This window comes from Nilaparvata lugens, chromosome 2 (assembly GCF_014356525.2).
Source record: "Nilaparvata lugens isolate BPH chromosome 2, ASM1435652v1, whole genome shotgun sequence".
NCBI lineage: Eukaryota > Metazoa > Arthropoda > Insecta > Hemiptera > Delphacidae > Nilaparvata > Nilaparvata lugens.
Window position 1 is genome coordinate 13,098,875 of NC_052505.1, and position 20,533 is coordinate 13,119,407.

Sequence of the window (20,533 nt, forward strand, 5' to 3'; positions counted from 1 at the left end):
GGATGAACCTGAAAATCATGTTCGAATATGTTTCAAAAGTGAAAGGAAAGGTTGTGACCATGTGACGTTGGATTTTTGCTTTTAAATGGTAATATAATGTTGGTACTATCTAAGAATGTTTCGATTATTTCATACAATAAACAAAAAAATCAGAAAATTTGATCAAACAGCTGAATTGACATGAAACAAATGTCATCCCATTGAAATGTGATCTTATATTTTATTCAATCCCGTTCACTATCTGCTTTGAGTTACTGTCAAAGTTTGCGACGGAGAAATGTTTTGGACACCATTTTTAGTGCTGCAACTCCGGTGACTCGTAGCACGCTCTAATACAGCCTTCTATGTTGATATATAGAAGGCTGTGTGGTGTTGCTGTCAAACAGTGAAACAGAAGAACAACAAGCAGAAAATTCCGTGGTTGTGTACAAATTTGTGATATCAATAACTTATTTTTTCGGCTAAAATTTCATTACAGTCAGGTATAATTTTATGTTGATTCAATCTGATTCTCACCAAAATTTGAATGGATAAGGTAAGATATGACCAATGCTAATCATAGGGCTATTCCAAATAATTATTATCAGTTATCAGCAACTTTTTAGGTTATATTGCTAGGTTTTTTAATATATTTTTATTTATCACTGTACAATCAATACTATTGTGGTCTTTAGTTTAGCTCAAAGCATTAATTAATTATTTGTAACTAACATGTAAATTTATTGAGCTTCTTTTTTAGATAATTGTAGTTTATGCTGCATCATGCACGCCGAAATTTGAAGGGTTAAGAACCCTTTTCTTTTACCCAAGTGAATTCATAAATGAGATTACCTGTCTAGATATAACAGGTCTTAATACACAGGTAGCCTGAGATGAGGAAAGCAAAGTGAAAAAAGTACAAAGCCTATTGCCTATAGATTAGCCGGAGAGTATAACAATGTAGGCCTAATCACATTCTTTCTATTAAACTCTCTGAGTGTCTTAAGTTTGGCCGTTGTAAAAATGACACGGGGATCTAGGACCTAATATTTTGGCTTTTTCCTTTCAAAGTATGCGACAGGAGATTCATAGAACATACTATTTTAATGAAGATAGGCTGAGACCTTGTCTGTGTGAGTAGGTCTCTTTCATTATTTAACAATATATAATTTTTGTAGATTTGACTACAATCAAACGCTAATTTTATTTTGGTTGTTTATAAATAGTTATATTTAAATTGAATTAATAACCAATTTAGGAGTTTACTAATCAGCTATAAGAGCAACAAGAGTTTGAAAATTATTCTGATCCCAAATCCAGTGAATTTGATCCACTATCTCACACTTTAAGAGGAAAGAGCCAAACTATTGGGTGCTTGATTCCAACGTCGATTTTTACAGCGACCAACCTCAAGACACTTTGAGAGTTTAATAGAAAGAATGTGATTACAATATGTAATAATAATAAAATATTTTATGTTCTATTAGTATCAATCTCCTCGTGCTCTTCAATCTCCTCAAAGGCTTCAGATTGGCTTGTGTAAAACAATTAGATATTAATAAATACGGTACATTTTACACATTATAAAAGACTGCTGAATGTATTGTGTGTCACTAAATATTAAATAAATTGATTTGCAATTTTAATTTTTTTAGGAGAAGAAAATCGACTTTAGTTGCATTGATGGTTTGGAACAGAATCCTCCGGAATCATTCCTGAAAGTGAGCTTTATCATTCTGAAATTAATACACAATGTCCTGTTATTTCCTGGTGATCAAAAGTTCAGAAAAATCAGATTGGAGAATCCTACTATAAAAAAATATGTTCTACCAGCAATTGGAGCCATGGAATGTCTGTTTGAGATGGGTTTCCAGGAGGTAAAGTAACCTAATTTTGCACCCACACTAGTATTTTATTAATATTTTTAGCTTATAAATTTATAGCTTGATTCAAAATGTTATTTCTCTAATCGCTCCATCATATTAAAAATATAGGCTTATAACTGTTATTTCGTAAATAATTGATGAGAGAATGAATTTGATTGTGATAATAGATTCACAAAATGTTGTAGGTTATTCCTTATCAACGTACGGTATTTATAATCTGGAGAAATTTAATTTAAAATGTATAGACCTATCTATTTCTAAACTAACGTCGTTAACTGTAGCTTGTCAGTTTCAAATATTTTTAGAATGTTCAAAATCAATTCGACTCTAAATGTTTCCGATTCAGATTATGTTAATTCTTGTTTGAATAGTCGAGTGGAATGAATACGTTCCTTATCTATCTGTTATCTGTAGTCAAACATTTTGAGGCTATATTGAATATTGAACACATTTACTTGAAACCTCTGATTCAGTTTCAAATAGCATACCAATATGAATAATGCATCTATTTTTGAACAGTTTCATATCATTTTAAAGTCATTGAATGTGATAGCAAAAGTTTATTTGATTGCGTAAAAAATTGTTTTTAAATTATACTTTATTAGAGCTGATTCACCAAAGAAATTGGATTGATTCTCGATTGTGAATTCCTCAACTTATACTGATATAAAATTTTATTTCATTAAACATATTTCAAATACTATTCTCCATCAAATGGTAGAATCATCTCAAGAGGCATAATCTTACAGTTTTTTTCACTGACTGAAAATCATTTAGTTAGCTAGTGAATAATTTAATTTAATCTTGAAATAATCACTCGAACTATTAATAGTTTGTGAGAACATTCCCTTTCCATTTGACCCACTTCTTTTCCCGTGTGAAGAGGATTCACAAAATATATGAATATTCATTGTTTTTATTCCCTTCATTCACTATTCAGAATTTCCTTCCACATCTAAGCATGGAGGAGAAAGGAAAAATCATTAGTCTAATCGTCTTTAAACACTCATTCATTGTATAACGGTTGAACTGTTGTACTCAATGTTGATGATGCTATTTACAAAAAAGAAGCATAATTTTTAACATAAATAGGCCATTTCTAATCTGATAAATAATTTTATTGTAAATATTTCACATTGTAAATGGCAATACCGTATGCAAATAAATAATTAATATCGTACATCAACAAGGATCTTCACCATTAATTTGTTGGTGAGGGTGCTTGAGTAAATTATCATCGTGATCTATATTTATAAAAATATGAATTAACTCAATATTTATGTATCTTCATTGAGTAAGTATGATTACTGTAATTCTAATTAACTGTTGGTGATTTAATCATTGCAGAAAGAGATTTTCAATACTCTTGTAACAAATTGAAGTTAATGAATGTCTATTTTATTCATATAAACAACTTTTTAGTTGAGCATATTATGTTATCGTATGGGCATGTTGAACTGTCCCGACTGTTCTATAATAGTCCTGAGACCTACTGTTTTGGGCTTGAATTATATATTCAGGCTAAGTGGGACCTTCTCGTAAGGAACAAAAATAAAGCCTTATAAATTTACTTTTCCTACAGTTACGTTGAAAAGTGGCCATTGCTGCACTGATTACAGAACGCAAAGAATCACTTTTCCGCTCTAGTGCGGGAAAAATTTTTCTGCACTCCAGATTTGCAACATGGCAACGCAAAATACTTAGGTTATATGGAGCACCAGTGCAGCAAAATCAAAATGAAGTTGGTAACAGTGACTGGGCTGCTACAGTGATCAGACGTGCAACGAAGCACAACGCGCAAATTATTAGTATTAGATATTATAACCAAGGACAACATTTTTATTCAATTTGACAATAAATTAAGGTTTTTATCAATAATAAAATTACACAGAAAAACATTTGATGCATTTCAGGCAATTTTACCCATAATTACCCACTTTTCATATTCAATGGTAACTGTAGGAAAAACTTAATGTGAAATACGTGCGCAAAATTCCTCTGCTGCACTCAAGAAACCATTCCGCCCTCGCCTACGGCTCGGGCGTAAACGTTTCTTTCGGTGCAGCAAACTGTCACTTTGCGCACTAGTTGCACAAATAACTATTTTACTTACCAAGTTACTGTTTCTTTCAAATTGGTGGTGCTTATTACCTCGAGCAATTCTCTTAGGGCCATATGCTAACACCAAGTTTAACGCTAAACAACGTTCACTTCTAGATATGGTTGCATTTATCATAATGTGTTTCATATGGGGTTCGAACAGCTGATATTTCTCCGTTTAAACCGAGTATCTGCATACGGGTATTAATCTTCAGGAATCATGGTCACTTGATGATTTAACTTATTCAGTTTTTTGACATTTTATCTGATTTCAGGGGGACGATGGCTTAATTCTTCCAGCGAATGCTTCGCTTGAGCTCTTGAAAGCCTTCCAAACAGAAATTCAGAAAAGGAGAAACAAGCCTCCGCAGCAAAAGACGAAACCCAATGAAAATTCGAGTAGGCAGCCACTTGTGAGATCTCCGGCTATCAGAAATAGTAGCTCTTCGGCACAACCAAGCTCTTCGAGTAGTTCTAGTAGGATAGAAGTGAGTGCAATCTTCAAAGTGATTTTTCATTTACAGAATAATCTGCCACGTAGGTCCATGTTATACGAGCGATAATGCTGCGGCGTTAGCAACACTGAACTAAGTTATACACAGAGTTGTTAGCGCGCACTATGGAAGTACCATTGCCCAGTTTACGTGGCGCTAGAAACGCCGCGGCATTAGCGCTCGTAGCGCTCGTATAACATAGGCCTAAGGCCGGTTACAGAGCTCGACCGACCGTCAGTGCGTACGTCAGTCGCGCTTGCCTTTTCCATAGAGATTCAATGTATCCGTACAGAGCAGGACTGACCGCAAGCATTCGCACGGTCAGTACCAAGCGTTTTACGAAGACCATCGGTCCAGCTCGTGCGCATCCGTTCCATCGGTCGACTGAAGCGCTATTGAAGCCAATAGAAGCTTTCAGAGCTGTACTGATTCATCTGTGGCACCAATACCTCTGTGCTTACATCTCTGCCCAACAATGAGCTGATATTGAATTGAATAACATAATGAATGAATTCAATTAATAAATGTATCATGTTTGGAATCATAATTTTTCCATAAATTTCTTCAATAAATTATTATTTCTAACTTTCTTATTAGAAAAATCATATATAATTATTATTATTATCTACGGTAGTACATTTATTTGGTCTGTAGCTTTAAGTGACTGCAAGACTTTCCAATGGTGATACAGGTGCTCGAAATAGATTTTGACGTTTCAAGTTGTCTTGCAATTTTGCAGATAACTCATTAAAACTTCTAAAGGACATTTTAAAGTAATTAAAAAATGCATCTTCATCCCCAAGCAATGATGTATATATGACATTGAATTCCTCTTGAAATGCTCTTTGGGCGACCATCGAGTAAACTTGATATCCACCTCTTTTGTTCCTCCGTTTATGAAGAGAATACGCTGCATAATACTATGATAGCTTAAGAAGTTTTATAAAGAGTCAAGGTTGTATTGAAATTTGAAATCGGCAATTAAACAATTTGTTAACGCGTCAATTTTGTGAGTCAGATCAGTTCGTTCGTCAGAAGAGCTCTGAATGTGTAAAACTGATGTATGGATGCGTATGGTCAGGATGGTACATACGCACTGACGGTCGGTCGAGCTCTGTAACCGGCCTACGGCCCGGTTTATAGGACCTTTCCAAATCTAGTGGATCATTGAAGTTTCTGGTAGACCTAATAAAAAGCTAGCATTTCCGGTCGATGTTTCCGCGCAGGATGGGCGGACTCAACAGAATGCTACCGATGTTAGCATCAATTTCAATAAGTTTTTCGCCTCAGTGGGGAAGAGCTTGGCCGACTCGCTAACTCCTATGGGTGAGCAAGAAATAAATGATTCCGATCATGCTGTCGAGTCCCTATTTGAATTCCAGCCTGTTACTCAAGATGAGCTTAAGAACATAATTGATAGCATGAGAGGTAATAGCGCCCCAGGCCACGATAGTATACCTGCTAGGGTAATCAAAGAAAACGTTCACATCCTCCTACACCCTATTCAACATTTAGTAAACTTGAGCTTCCAGGCGAGTGAATTTCCAGACATTCTGAAAATTTCAAAAGTAATTCCAATTTATAAATCAGGCACAAAAAATAATTACACCAATTATCGTCCCATTTCACTATTGTCTATAATTTCAAAAATCCTTGAAAGATGCGTAAAGATACAATTAATGCAGTACTTGAACAGATATAACCTTCTATCCACCTCACAATACGGTTTTCAGAAATCAAAAAATTCTTCTGATGCATTATTTGATTTATTTAAATATATTGCAGATAATATAAAAACAAAGAACAAAGTAATTATCACCTATCTTGATCTAGCAAAAGCATTTGATTCAGTCGACAGGGAGAAGCTCTTGACAAAACTGGAGATGATGGGTATCAAACAACCAGCTTTACAGTGGTTTAGGAGCTACCTGAAAGACAGAGTCCAATATGTTCAGATCAATGATAGTTTGAGTGGCCTGGAGCAAGTTGATTACGGGGTTGTTCAAGGGAGTACTCTTGGGCCTATTCTCTTCCTGATATATGTTAATAATCTACCACTGCTGAGCATCAAAAGTAAATTTTTTTTATTTGCTGATGATACGGCTGTGGTCTCAACTGGTAAATTATGGGACGACGCATACAGGAACGCTACAGCTGACTTGTCTAGAATTAAAGCCTGGTTCGACCACAACTCTTTGACTGTCAATATCAGCAAGACCAAGTACATGCCTATAGTAACCCGTAATCAGCAAGATCCAGGACACAAAGACCTGAAACTCCACTCATGTGGGGACTCTACTTCAATTTCCTGCAACTGTGAAAACTTAGAAAGAGTTAATCAATATAAGTACCTTGGGATAACAATTAATAACACCTTAAGTTGGAGTCCGCACATCCAGTTGGTGAAGCAGCGACTTAGAAGGCTACTGTATGTTTTTTCCCAGTTAAGTCATGTTTTGACTAAGAAGCAGTGTAAGACAGTCTATTACGCATACGTCCAGTCTATTATTCAGTATGGCATACTGGTTTGGGGAGGCCTTCCTGCTACCCTCCTTGAACCGCTTGCGGTGTCGCAGAGACAAATTATCAAAACTGTTTTAAATAAGGAATGCCGATATCCAACAGCACAACTTTTTACAGAATTTACAGTTTTAAATGTAAGGCAATTGTACATTAAATCTTTATTGATCTACCTAAAAACTAATAAACTTAGAATTTTATCGGATATTTTACATACCTATCCTACACGGTATAGAGCTAACTTCGGTTTTGCGACGCCGCAGGTGGTTCATGGAGTGGAGCTGAGGACACCTTTTTATTTGGCTCAAATGGTCTATCGTAATTTGCCCGCTGAGATAAGAACTGATATGGATGAATGCAGTGTGGCTGCATTCAAGCGTAGGGTGGAGGGGTGGCTATACCGCCTGGGCTGGGAGTCGTCAGAAAGCCTGCTTCAGTCTGTTTATTGGCACTAAGATCATCTCTATTAATTTGATAGCTTTTCTTATACATACATAGATTTTTTTTTCATTTTTGAGAGCTTATAAATTTTCATAACTTACCTTTCTTCTCTTTATATTTACCACATACTTTATTTAATCGTTCATAGATTTACACATCTTCATTACTATATTCTTTTCAATAGTCACTGTGGAATCGGCTGGTTTCTGTTCCTCGGTAATTTTTTATATGAGAAGCTACCATTATTTTTTACAATAAGTATATACAAAATATATTCCACTCATGCAATCTCAAGAATTTATTCATATTCCAATTCTCGAATCTGTATAATATATATGCTACTCTTTTCAATCTTTTCCTGTTTATGAAATTTCGTCAATGTACAATGTAATAGGTAATATTTAATTTCATAATTATAATACAAACTATCTTATACTTACCTTCTTCTTGTTAAAGTCGGACATTCTATTACCTATATAATATTATTAATAGACTATTGGCTACCCACTGTAACAGGAACCCACCCCCTACACTCAGACGAATAGTCTTGTAGGGGTATTCCAGTAAAACATGCTCTGTATTACAATGTAATCTGTTTTTTGTATGGAATAAAGAATATTTGAATTTGAATTAAATCTAAGATTACCGCTAGAATTGCTCGATAGAATATTCTTCCGATTTATCTATCGTATCTTTTATTTTTGTGGAGTTGATTTCAGTCAACATCGATGATTTTCCACCTTTGTTACTTGATTTGCAGCAATAACTTTATGTTTCATTCTTCCAGTGCCAAGTATTCCAGTCAATCAACACTTACCTCGATATTATCAAGCAATATGAGGATGAATCACTCAGGAACGAAGGCAGAAATATTGTTCCTCTTTCGAAGATAATGAGTGATGTTGAAAGCAAAATCAGATCCGTTCAATCATCAGCAATAAAAAGCTGCAACACAGACTTGAACGAAACTAGTTTGCAGCAGATACTGTTTCTGGAGACGTTGATGATGTGGTTCAAAAACGATTTCTTCAAATGGATGGATAATCCCAAGTGCACGCACTGTCAGTCGACTAGCACCGTGTTTTTAACACGTAGCAGAGATCCAAACGACGTTGCTCAATTTGGTGGAGCAAGTGTTGAGGTACTTATTTTTATATTGGGGGTATTCACAATGTTGTTTTAGCCAGCTAAAGTGCTATTTGATAACTCTGGATTGTAAACGCCCCATCTTAAATCAACTGCTATAAGCTAACTGAAATAGCGTTCCAAGCGGATAATTTGTGTAACTTTAAGTTTATAACCTTAATTTTGCTACCAAATATAACCAAAACAAATATGGCCGCCGTTTTAACAGAGTTAGCTAGAGTTAGCGGACTCAAACCTGCGCAATCTGCTATCTCGTCTGCTTATTTTTTTCTAACATAATACCATAGCATTGAGTTAACACAGACTTAGCAAATAGCAGGAGTTAGCGAATAGCTCGACTTAGCCAGCTAACTCCAACATTGTGAATACCTCTATTATAATTATTTACTTAAAATGTATGAATTCAGGGTATTGTATAAAATATTGTATTAAATATTTGTATATAAAGTATTGTATGAATTTTATTGTATTTATAAAATAGAGTTATAGTACCCTTCGAAAATAATAGAATAAAAATACAATTATAACTTCTAGTTTCGGTGATCACACCATCTTCAGGTTATAAGAATAATATTTTTTTTTTAATTTATTCTTATAACCTGACGATGGTGTGATCACCGAAACTAGTGATTATGATTGTATTTTTATTCTATTATTTTCAAAGGGTACTATAATTCTATTTCATAAATATAATTATTCAAATTATTGTAGCATATCGTTCAGAAATATCTACAAATTTAGATTCGACTTCTTATTAATTCCTTAAATAAATTTGTGAAATATTTGAATTTGAAACTGTAGATAAACTTTCTATGCAAGTCTAAAGTGATTCAATGCATTTTTCAAGCACCCGATAACAATTGAGAATCAGTGCACATATCCCACTTATTAGTGTAGAACAGTAGATGGTTCACTCGAAAAGGTTGAAATTGCAACGGCTTAAGGGCAGCTGAACTTTTTCTTGTAACTGAACCATCTAACTAAACCTATACTTACTATTCATTCAAGTATTTTGATAGGGCTACGTAAAAATTTAATTCTAAAACCAGTCGTGTCTAAAATGAAATGAGGATACTAGTAATTCTTTGTAATTAAAATATACTTACCAATTGGTTACTGGTGGTGCGCTAAACCTACACTTACTATCCATTCAATTATTTTGATAGGGCTACTTGAAAGTGAAATTTTAAAACTAGTATTGTGTGAAATAAAATTTAATCTGATGTAACCATACTTATCAATTGGTTACTGGTGGTGGGGAAACATTTATTAACTGTTGAGTTTCTTGTGTTTAGATTTACCAGTGCCAGATGTGTGCCAATAGGGTCTACTTTCCTCGTTACAATGATGTTTCGAAACTGCTGCGTACAAGGACTGGCCGGTGTGGTGAATGGGCCATTTGCTTCACGTTCTTCTGTCGAGTTTTTGGATATGATGCTCGACTTGTTTTGGATTGGACAGACCATTTGTGGACTGAGGTAACATCTACTCGTAAATAGGGAAATCAAGAGTGTGTTTCGGAAAAAGTCTTATGTAATGTATTTCAAATTATACTATTCTGTTGTAACTATCTATTTATATTTTTCACAAAGAAACACTGATTGGGAGAGAAAATCTAAGGATATTCCTTGTACTATTTCTCACCCAAATTTAGATATTATTTTAAAGTCCAAATAAGATAATATTTTAAAAGTCCAAATAAGATAATGATTTCACTTTACTAAATTTTAACCCATTTTCACTCAAAAACAACGATAACTAAGATTTTTAAATTATGACGGTTGAAAACAGAATAATAAACAAAAATATCACACTCAAATCACCATTAATTCTAAAATATTTGAGTAACTATAAAATCTATGTAACTGTAACTCTGCACTGTTTTTACAATGGAGTCAGAGTTCCAAGATCAAGAAACTGTCGATTGTGTTCCACAGCAAGTTAGTCAGTTTCCAAAGTTTACAATTATTTCAAACTGCTCACTAAATGCAAACATCGAAACTCTCTCTCTTTATTTTCCTTCTTACTAATAACAATATAATGTTGAAATATGAAAATAATTATTGTCAATACCTATGTATGTAATTAATTCAAGATGCTACTTCATAACATCATAGTCATATAGATGTATTCTCAAACATATTATTAGTAAGCCTGAAAAGTATTGAACTCTATGTCTAAGAATAAAAAAATATATCATTGTACAATAAAATTTTATAGAAATAGTTTTATAAGAATAAATAATTTTATAGAAATTAGTTTATTATTATAAACAAAGCTAGGTGGAACACTCTTGGGTCTCCCCACCATTGAAAGCCATACGTACGTTTATAATAATAATAATAATAATGAGTTAATAATTATTATTAAATGAAAATACATATTAAATTCTGTAAATCAACCGAAAAACTTCTGCTACTGCAAATATTGACAACAGGGTAAACAGTTAGTTGGAAATTCGATGAGCGCTACTATTCAAAAATTATTTGTCAGCCCGGGAATCGATGACAAATAATTTTTTCCTCCACCTACTGTCTAAAGTACTTACTTTACTCCCTGAAACATGATACTAAAGTGTCACTTTTTCGCTCTCGGTAGTGAAAAACAGAAAAACTCCCTAGGGAGGAAAAGTGACTTCATTCAAATAACATGGGAAGCATCTCTATTTTAAAAACTTACATTGTAATAGGTTAGAAAGTCTAAGCTCAGATGAGAAAGCATAAAGAGGTGTCTGTCATTGAGTCAACTGAATTCAATACCACAACCAGAAATTTGATCAACTCATGAAATATATGTTTGTATGATATTATATTCTTAATATTAGTAGATGATAAAAATTTATACAATTTTTAAAATATTTTATTCTATTCAAAATACCAGCCAACAAATATTTTTGATCTGCAATTCAAATCTGAGCCGCGTGATGGAGTCAGCCATTTTTGGTAGACACCCAGCTGATATAATTGTTACAACTTTGGCCGATAGATAGCGCAATCGGCAGTGCCAATCAGACGACCGGTTTTTAGGTTTTAGATTTTAGGTTATGTTGTTGGGAAACATTGTCACCAATACGTAAGTTATTAGAATGATTTTATTTGCAGTTTCTATTAAAAAAATGTAGATGGAGGAAAAATGTTGTGTACATCACGAGTGAGAAATACTTTTTTCCTACAGTTACGTTGAAAAGTGGCCATTGCTGCACTGATTACAGAACGCAAAGAATCACTTTTCCGCTCTAGTGCGGGAAAAATTTTTCTGCACTCCAGATTTGCAACATGGCAACGCAAAATACTTAGTAGGTTATATGGAGCAACAGTGCAGCAAAATCAAAATGAAGTTGGTAACAGTGACTGCTGTGGCTGCTATAGTGAGCAGAGGTGCAACCAAGCACAACGCGCTAATTATTACTATTATATATTATATCGAGGACAGCAACAGCACAGTGCCACCACAGCACACACCACACAGCCGCCTCGCCATTCAAACACTACTAAGTTATTTGATGGATTTCAGGCAATTTTACCCATAATTACCCACTTTTCATATTCAATGGTAACTGTAGGAAAAACTTAATGTGAAATACGTGCGCACAGTTCCTCTGCTGCACTCAAGAAACCATTCCGCCCTCGCCTACGGCTCGGGCGTAAACGTTTCTTTCGGTGCAGCAAACTGTCACTTTGCGCACTAGTTGCACAAATAACTATTTCTCCGTCAGGAAAATTGTTGCCCTCGGCTTCGCCTCGGGCTTCAAACTTTTCCCACAGGGAGAAAAGTCGTACTTATCACTCTTCTAGATATACAAATAACTATTGAATAGTAGCGCTCATCGAATTTCCATCTAGCTATTTATCCAGTTGTCAATATTTTCAGTAGCAGAAGTCTTCGAGGTGATTTACAGCATTTTATTTTGAATTCGTTATTTTGATTTTGATTAATAATTATTAATTCATTAGCATTTGAATAAATGCAATATCTTAGTAACTTCCATCTGTAGAACATTAGTACAAAACAATATTGGCCGTTTTTATGATATTACCTTTCTCTCCGGCATGTTTCAACAGGACAGAAAGCTCTCTGTGTGAAAACGGGCATCATCGAGTGATTTTTGACCCTGCCAGCATAATATCCCTTGTGTGAAGGCACATACTGTAGTTATCATATCATTTGGAATATTTTATTCTATGTAATAGGATGCAATGCAAGCATTGCATTAACAATATTCAAATATTAATATTTTTCTTTATCTTAAATGCCGTGTTTACTAGTATTTATTTATACAATCACAATCTATATGGGACAGAACAACAGGATTTGCCAAAACTGTTGTTTTCCTAAAGTGCATGAAATAATAACATTAAAAAAAATGGTTTTCGTCTATTTCAAGTCCAGTTTTCTGTCCTTAAATGAAGTAACTAGAAATTCTAAGTTTTGAAGAATGAAACTAAGTTAATCAATGGTTTCATTTATTAATAATTGATTTTGGATTATATATCCATTATTTTTATTACACTCATGATATTTTTCAGGTTTTTGTTAGTCCAGAGCAAAGATGGATACATTTCGATGCCTGTGAAGGAGCTCTTGATTCGCCTCTGATGTACGAGATTGGTTGGAAGAAATCAATTTCGTACATAATAGCGTTCTCACGGGATGAAGTTCAGGATGTAACATGGCGGTACACCACTAACTTTGCATCTGCTCTGCAACGGAGGAATTCTTGTTCAGAAGAAGATCTAATTATGAGAATCTCTTCTGTCAACGATACTTTGTAAGTTTTTCATTTGTAGGATATTATGATTCCCACATTGAATTCCATGTGATTTTGCTAGTGAATTCAATAGTTAAGCATCTAGATTTGTTCACCTCATAATGTTTATTTCTTATTTCTATTATATATTTATTCAATAATATGTATGTCTGCCCGAGAAGTTAGATTCCAATTTGTTGTAGATTGTAACTTTCAATTCTAAATTTTCGTGATTGAAGAAAAAACACACAAGTTCTCGTATTTAAAAAACTCTTTTGGATGATTCCAATTTGTTGTAGATGGCCTCAATAGATATAATGATAAATATTTAGATTGACATTGTAAATTGTTACTTAGAAAAACACAATTTTGTAGAATAAAACTAAAATAAATTGACAAAAAAGTTTAATATTCTCAAATAAATAGTTTGAGAATGTTAATGCTCAATGCGGGAGCTGGACTTCTTGTCCAACAATGTTGGGCCGGTAGTCGGATCTTTCACCACTCAGGCTGCGACTGGTTGTCCACGAGTTAATCCAACATCCCCACTCACATTCCAGATTTACGCGGCTGACCTTGGGATGTCAGATGTGTTGGGCCTCCAGTTCACCCAATACGTCTGGCTTGAAATGCAACGTTCGACCCAATACCAACAACGCCATTCACGGTCCGATTTCGAATCCAACATTGATTGTTAGACCTCAAAACGGACAAGAAATCGGATAGTGAATGGCCCGCTTAACAACTGGTACTAGTATCTAATTGCTTTAATAAATGTTTGGTATTTTTATGAAAATGCAACATACATTATTATCTTGCTTTGAACTCCCAATTTTCAAAGTACTTTAATTTGATAATGAATAATTAATTATTCCAGGAGATCCTCTTTTTCTCAGCCACGATTGAAATATTTGCGGAATAGGCATGTTAGAGAATTGACCGATTTCCTAAGTGCACCGCAACCTAAAGCAGGCGAGAAATTTGGAGGAAGACTTTCTGGATCTTTGGCTTGGAGAATATCAAGGGGCGAAAACTACACCCATCAACCACACGTTTGGACTCCTACGGCTGAAGAGGTCATTCTCAAAATTATTTCAGAATATTGATGTCGACACATAATTAGTTATTCAAGTTACGAATCTGTTGAATGAACGATGATGAAAAACGAATCAGTAGTATTAAAATTGTTCTGAGCTAGTACAGAGTGATTTCAAATCACACTAGCAATACTTACTTACTTACGAAGCGCTACAGCCCTGCGTGGACCTTGGCCTCCTCAACGATTCGCCTCCATTCATCTTTCTGATTAGCCAGTCTCTTCCAGTTCTTCACTCCTAGGCACGCTAGATCCTTTTCCACATCCTGCAGCCAACATGTTCTCGGGCGACCTCTTTTCCTCGTTCCTTCCATTCTTCTAGACTTCATGAATCGTACTATATATTTTCCCCGCAGAATATTTCTCATCTTTGCATTGCTTCTGATTCTCCACTCCCCATTTTCGCATATGGGGTCATGAATTCTTCTTTCGAAAATCCTCAATGCGTTCATATTTTGGGAGTTGAGAACCCAAGTTTCACAGCCGTATGTCACTACCGGTCTTATAAGTGTTTGATATAGTTTCACTTTCGTGCATCTTGATATTAGTCTAGACTTCATTAAACTTCTATTTGCAAAGTAAGCTCTGTTACCCTGATCAATTCTCTTTTTAATTTCCTGACTCAGGTTATTGCTCACATTTACTTCTGTTCCACACACTAACGATACTTCCAATTAATTCAAAAGGTATTCCAGCAGTAAATAAAAATTAAATATTGGGCTAATTATAGATGTACGTCTAGTCAATCAACGTATTTCCAGATTTTTTCCTGAGCATGTCATGCTTCTTCAAAAGTAAATTATTTTCTTTCATCTAACTCTACTTTTAACTCAACAGTAAAATCACGAAAAAATGTAAAAACTGAAATCACCATTTTAAAAATCTTCTGTAACTTTCAAATTGTATTGGAATCGAAAGTATTATTTATTGAAGTGGGTTGAGGGGGTAGAGTCGAAACCGTTCATGATCTGGAAAGAAAACGGAATCTGGAAAGTTAGCACTTCAACAACCCATAACTCGCTTAAAAATTTTAGTTGCCACTTTTTCTCGGCTAATTATAGATGTACGTCTGGTCAATCAACTTATTTCCAGTTTTTTCCTGAGCATGTCATGCTTCTTCAAAAGTACAGTATTTTCTTTCATCTAACTCTACTTTTAACTCATCTATGTATTCGTATTTTTCAGATAGAATCTAAATTAATGATAATAAGCTATGATTGTGTGAAAGACGAATATTCTCGAGCTTGTGGCGAAAAGCAGTTTAGTACATGTATATCAGGTTGGAAAAGAGGTCTTCGTAGCTACGACGGTATTTTCCGTAAAGAGGAAATGGACTGGAAAAAAGTTTACCTTTGTAGAACAGGTAAGTTTTAGTCATGCAAATTCTATTTGTTAGCAAGCTGCATCAATTATCATTTTCTGGATTTAATTTATTTCAATTGCTGGAAAACATTCAGTTTTTTATTAATTAATCAATTATTTATCATTATTTATTCATTTATTTTGATGAATTATCACCCAATCTCAGCCTTGAGTTATACCGCTAATAAAAGACTCATAAGTTCAATTAGTTTCAAGTAATTATCACTTGGTTTTCCACTTAACGAATAAAGGTGCATTTTCGTTTGTGCGTAAACTTCCGCAGTCGACGACGACAAGCATTGTTGACATTCATATTGTCCGAATTTCAAGTGTGCTAAAGCAGCAGATCAAATAACTTTTTGGACTTTTTATTATTTTTGAAGTTTTTATTATTCAAGAACCAAAAAGTTCTTAATAATATTAACATATTACCATTTGAAAGTATAAATTCATCCTCCCCCATTAAAACATAATTGACCATAATTGTTTAGGTTATTTAGACAAATTGAAATCTACCCAATCTGAGATCTTCATCTAGTCATGGTCGACGACAGCATTTACGCACAAACGAAAACCCAGCTTAAGCTGTATGATTTCAGTGAGATACACGGTTTAAATTCAGTGGATTACATAGGACAGCATAGTTGTCACGTTTCACTTTTTCACTGCTTTCTTTAGTATAATATAGTTTTGATTCAAGTAATTCCGGTATATCTGATTTTTTCTTAGTATTTGATTCTTTTTAATAATGATCAATACTATTTCAAATGTTAATAATTTATACGCCTATAAAATATATATTTTAAGATTTAATAATTAATTTTCATAATTGAGATTAAATATTCCGGTACGATAGGCCTAGTTTATTATATTTCTACATAGCCTATACAACCTCCTGGTAAATTGGCAACGGTGCAGATTTAGAAAAGGACGAAGTCATCTGCTCTGTCTAATGACAGAAAATGATAGCAAACTAATATTAATCAGATGCTGACTTTGAAACGTGAATTTCATTATAGTATGTGCCGGTTGCACAACAGCCGGTTAAATTTTAACCGTGATTAATTCCAAGAGAACCAATTAGAGAAGCCGTCTTTTCGAAAACGCCTTCTCTGATTAGTTCTCGTGAAATTAAGCACGGTTAAAATTTGAACGGCTGTTGTGCAACCGGACATATGACTTTACTTTCAATCATACCTCGTGCCGATCGAGTTTTATTATTCACAAACGTTTCTTCTCTAATATGCAATAATTTTAACTGATTAGTTTGTTATTTCTTTGTCTAATTGGTTTGTAACTATCAGCTCAATTATTCTTGATTTTCAGAGGAAAGCAGTGTTGGTTCATTGGTATGGGAGTTCAACTTGGACTCTTGTGGCCTGGAATTTGAGTCAGTGGATATCGCATTTTCTGCTCAAACGTTCAGTGAAAATGCGTCAATCACATTGGATGCATCCACCCCCGATGAAGTGATTCACTCCACTCCTGTTTCAAGTAAAGCTAAATTTTTATGAAATTACTCTTATTGTAGACCATGTATTTTTATCATTTTAACTTTCAAATAATTTCTGAGCATGCCTTGCCATAATCTTATTGCAAGAAATGTTCAATATACCGTATTTCGTATTAACTGTATGATCTTGCAGTGAAGTCTCTCTTTAGACTTCATAAGCCAGGTCCACAAGTACAAACTTCATGTTAGTCTTGCATGATAATGCCAGATTTGCCGGGGATACACCTGTCATGCAGCTTTCCGATCCCACTCCGATCCGATCATGGATGACAACGGCCTAGAATGGTGCATGTGCCTCACATGGGAAATGTCCCATCACTACCATACCCATAGAAATATCGGACGTGAGTAGGATCGGTTCAAGTGTGGTCCAGCTAGACTGAACTGGATGATTACGTCCGCACGATTCAAGTAAGTTTGAGTGAACCATCTGTTCTATTCACAGTGGAACAGTCCGTCAGTCTTTTCCTGGTTTGTAAAACCTGATTTCACTCATGCCGAACGTCAAATCTACTTCTCACACGTGCAGTCTTAGGCTGGCCACCAACGGTAGAACATGTATGATACACATTCGTCATAAATTGTTGTGTCATCACAACTGTGTTCACAGCGAAACGCTTCGAGAAAAATTTTTTGAGGTTAGGTTTTTGTATCTCCATTTTTCTTCCTGCTCTATTTGATGTTAAATTATTTTTATATCATTATTATTTGTAATTTTCCAGTGGTTTATCTATTATTATTAGTTGTTCATTTTTTAAATGTATTTATTGAGAATACATTACATGAAAAAAGTACAACTCGAAGAGGTTTACAGCTAAACTCCAAAACAAACCTCATTTACAAAAAAAATATGACACAAATTATTTAGAAATAATATTATCAAGAACTCAAAATTAGAAAGCAAAACAAAACTAGATAAAGAAAACAGAAAATAGTTGCTTAGAGAAAAAACTGTTTTAGAAATAAGGACTTGATATTGAAAATTAAGATAAACTTTATTAAGAAAACAGAAAAAAGTTGCTTAAAAGAAGATGAAATAGTAAGTTGATTGTAAATAAGAACTACATTTTAAAAATTGATTCTTGACCCATTTGGTAATAATTTACGTAAATTTTGTTTTAAATCTATGCAAGCTCTTCAATTTTAACTGTCACATTATTTTGCAGACCTTCAATATATTCTTCCTTTCATTTTCCCCAGTTCTTTTTTTATCATTTTTTTTCGTTTTCTTCATTAAGTTTTTTTTTATAAAATTATCGATTATTAATTTTCAATTGTATCATCAAGTTTAAAATAAATTAAAGTTGTTATCAATAACAAAATTATACAGACAAACATTTGATGGATTTCAGCCATCATTTCACCCATAATCAACCACTTTTCATATTCAATGGTAACTGTAGGAAAAATTTAATTTGAAATACGTGCGCAAAGTTCCTCTGCTGCACTCAAGAAACCATTCCGCCCTCGCCTACGGCTCGTGCGTAAACGTTTCTTTCGGTGCAGCAAACTGTCACTTTGCGCACTAGTTGCACAAATAACTATTGACGCATCATCACGTCTAAACTACTGGACCGAAATTAACTTGAAATTTTACATATAGATTCTTAACCGAGGATGGTTCTAGGCCTACTTCAAACTCTTCTAGATTCCACTCGGTCAAGTTTTCAGTCTGTCAAGTTTAAAATAAACTCTTGCGGAGCACCTGCTAGTTAATCATAAGGAGATGAAATAGGCTAATAGATTGATGTTTCTATTTTTCAGATATGTGGCATCAAACACTTCCCGGAGTGAATGGGAAAACTAGTCTGGTTGTGAAAGTCTTACTGAAAGGTGGTGAGGGAGATCATGCCTGGCAACATGCACAAGTTTTCCGGCAATCTATGGACAGTTCTGAGAGCACACCTCCATTTTGTGTCACCATCAAAATGAAACAGAAACAGTAATTCTGTATCCTCCACGGGGGTTTACTCACGAACAATATTCATCCCGTCTAAATATTAACTATCAACTGATACGTTCTATTGTGACATCATGATTTCAGAAAATATATATTTTCCAATATGTTCCATTCCAAAAAATATGATGAAAACTGTCCTTAGCTAATACAGATGTTAATAGCTACTTTGGTGCAGTTCCCATCAGTGCAATACGACATCTGCAGCTTTTACAAAAAATATGTAGTGTTTATACGTAGTGGCGGGGCTTGTAAGCACTGAGTTAGTTGCTTTCATAGCGTCTGCATTGCTATAAGCGTGAAAAACGCAAGGCTCTCCACGCGCCTAGTGGAGCGGCGAATGTAGCTTCAAGCTTGAGAGTGTAGTCGAGCGGCGAATGTAGCTTCAAGCTTGAGAGTGTAGTCGAGCGGCGAATGTAGCTTCAAGCTTGAGAGTGTAGTCGAGCGGCGAATGTAGCTTCAAGCTTGAGAGTGTAGTCGAGCGGCGAATGTAGCTTCAAGCTTGAGAGTGTAGTCGAGCGGCGAATGTAGCTTCAAGCTTGAGAGTGTAGTCGAGCGGCGAATGTAGCTTCAAGCTTGAGAGTGTAGTCGAGCGGCGAATGTAGCTTCAAGCTTGAGAGTGTAGTCGAGCGGCGAATGTAGCTTCAAGCTTGAGAGTGTAGTCGAGCGGCGAATGTAACTTCAAGCTTGAGAGTGTAGTCGAGCGGCGAATGTAGCTTCAAGCGTGAGAGTGTTGAATGTAATGCATGTATTTGAATGGGTCAAAATATACCGCTCCACTATGTGCGCCACCATTTAAATACATGTATTACATTCAATACTCTCAAGCGTTTGTCGCTTCACTATGTTTTCATCCAAAGTGATATGTGTCTCATTTCTTATTGTATCATATGTTGCGTCGTATCGCTCTAGTGGGAACCGAATCTTAGTGCTTTTTATTTTTCGATAAATTGTGATATGTAAATCAACTATTTTAAAAAGTGCGTTCATTAAAGTTCAATTCTATATATTATTTATCTTATTGCACATCATAAATTTCTCTCGTATACAACTCTTTCTCTCGTTTATAGAAAAATCTCCTTGTTCTGCCTTATCGAAGGAGAAAGCAGAATTCAGGCCCGGTTACACAAAATTCTGTTAAATTTTATGATTAAATAAATGACGTTTAGGTTATTTTAGAATGCCAATAGAACCAATATTAATTTTGGAAAAGATTTTTAACTAGCATTTACAGTTGGAATTTGACTGACTCTTGTGCAACCGGGCCTTTTACACATCTACCAATCTAAAAG

The 20,533-nt window shown here is 34.7% G+C and overlaps 1 protein-coding gene across 2 annotated transcripts; it reads left to right on the plus strand.

Moving 5' to 3' along the window:
- Positions 1-354: 354 nt before the first annotated feature.
- On the plus strand, positions 355-20,250 carry LOC111056786 (peptide-N(4)-(N-acetyl-beta-glucosaminyl)asparagine amidase). Of its 2 annotated transcripts, XM_022344195.2 has the most exons (10): positions 355-535; positions 1,635-1,856; positions 4,241-4,453; positions 8,208-8,561; positions 9,862-10,044; positions 13,093-13,334; positions 14,191-14,389; positions 15,595-15,772; positions 17,098-17,265; positions 19,049-20,250. In XM_022344195.2, the coding sequence occupies exons 1-10, from the start codon at positions 527-529 to the stop codon at positions 19,228-19,230; spliced, it is 1,950 nt and encodes a 649-aa protein (XP_022199887.2). In that variant the 5' UTR covers positions 355-526; the 3' UTR covers positions 19,231-20,250. The 2 variants fall into 2 exon arrangements, with proteins under 2 accessions (XP_022199887.2, XP_039276508.1); XM_039420574.1 differs by lacking the exon at positions 4,241-4,453 and having other exon boundaries at positions 365-535; positions 19,049-19,351.
- Positions 20,251-20,533: the final 283 nt, after the last annotated feature.

Coding starts and splice junctions, on each gene's coding strand:
- LOC111056786 (XM_022344195.2), top strand. Junction 1,857..4,240: donor TTGAGATGGGTTTCCAGGAG/GTAAAGTAACCT, acceptor ATCTGATTTCAG/GGGGACGATGGCTTAATTCT. Junction 17,266..19,048: donor TCACTCCACTCCTGTTTCAA/GTAAAGCTAAAT, acceptor TCTATTTTTCAG/ATATGTGGCATCAAACACTT.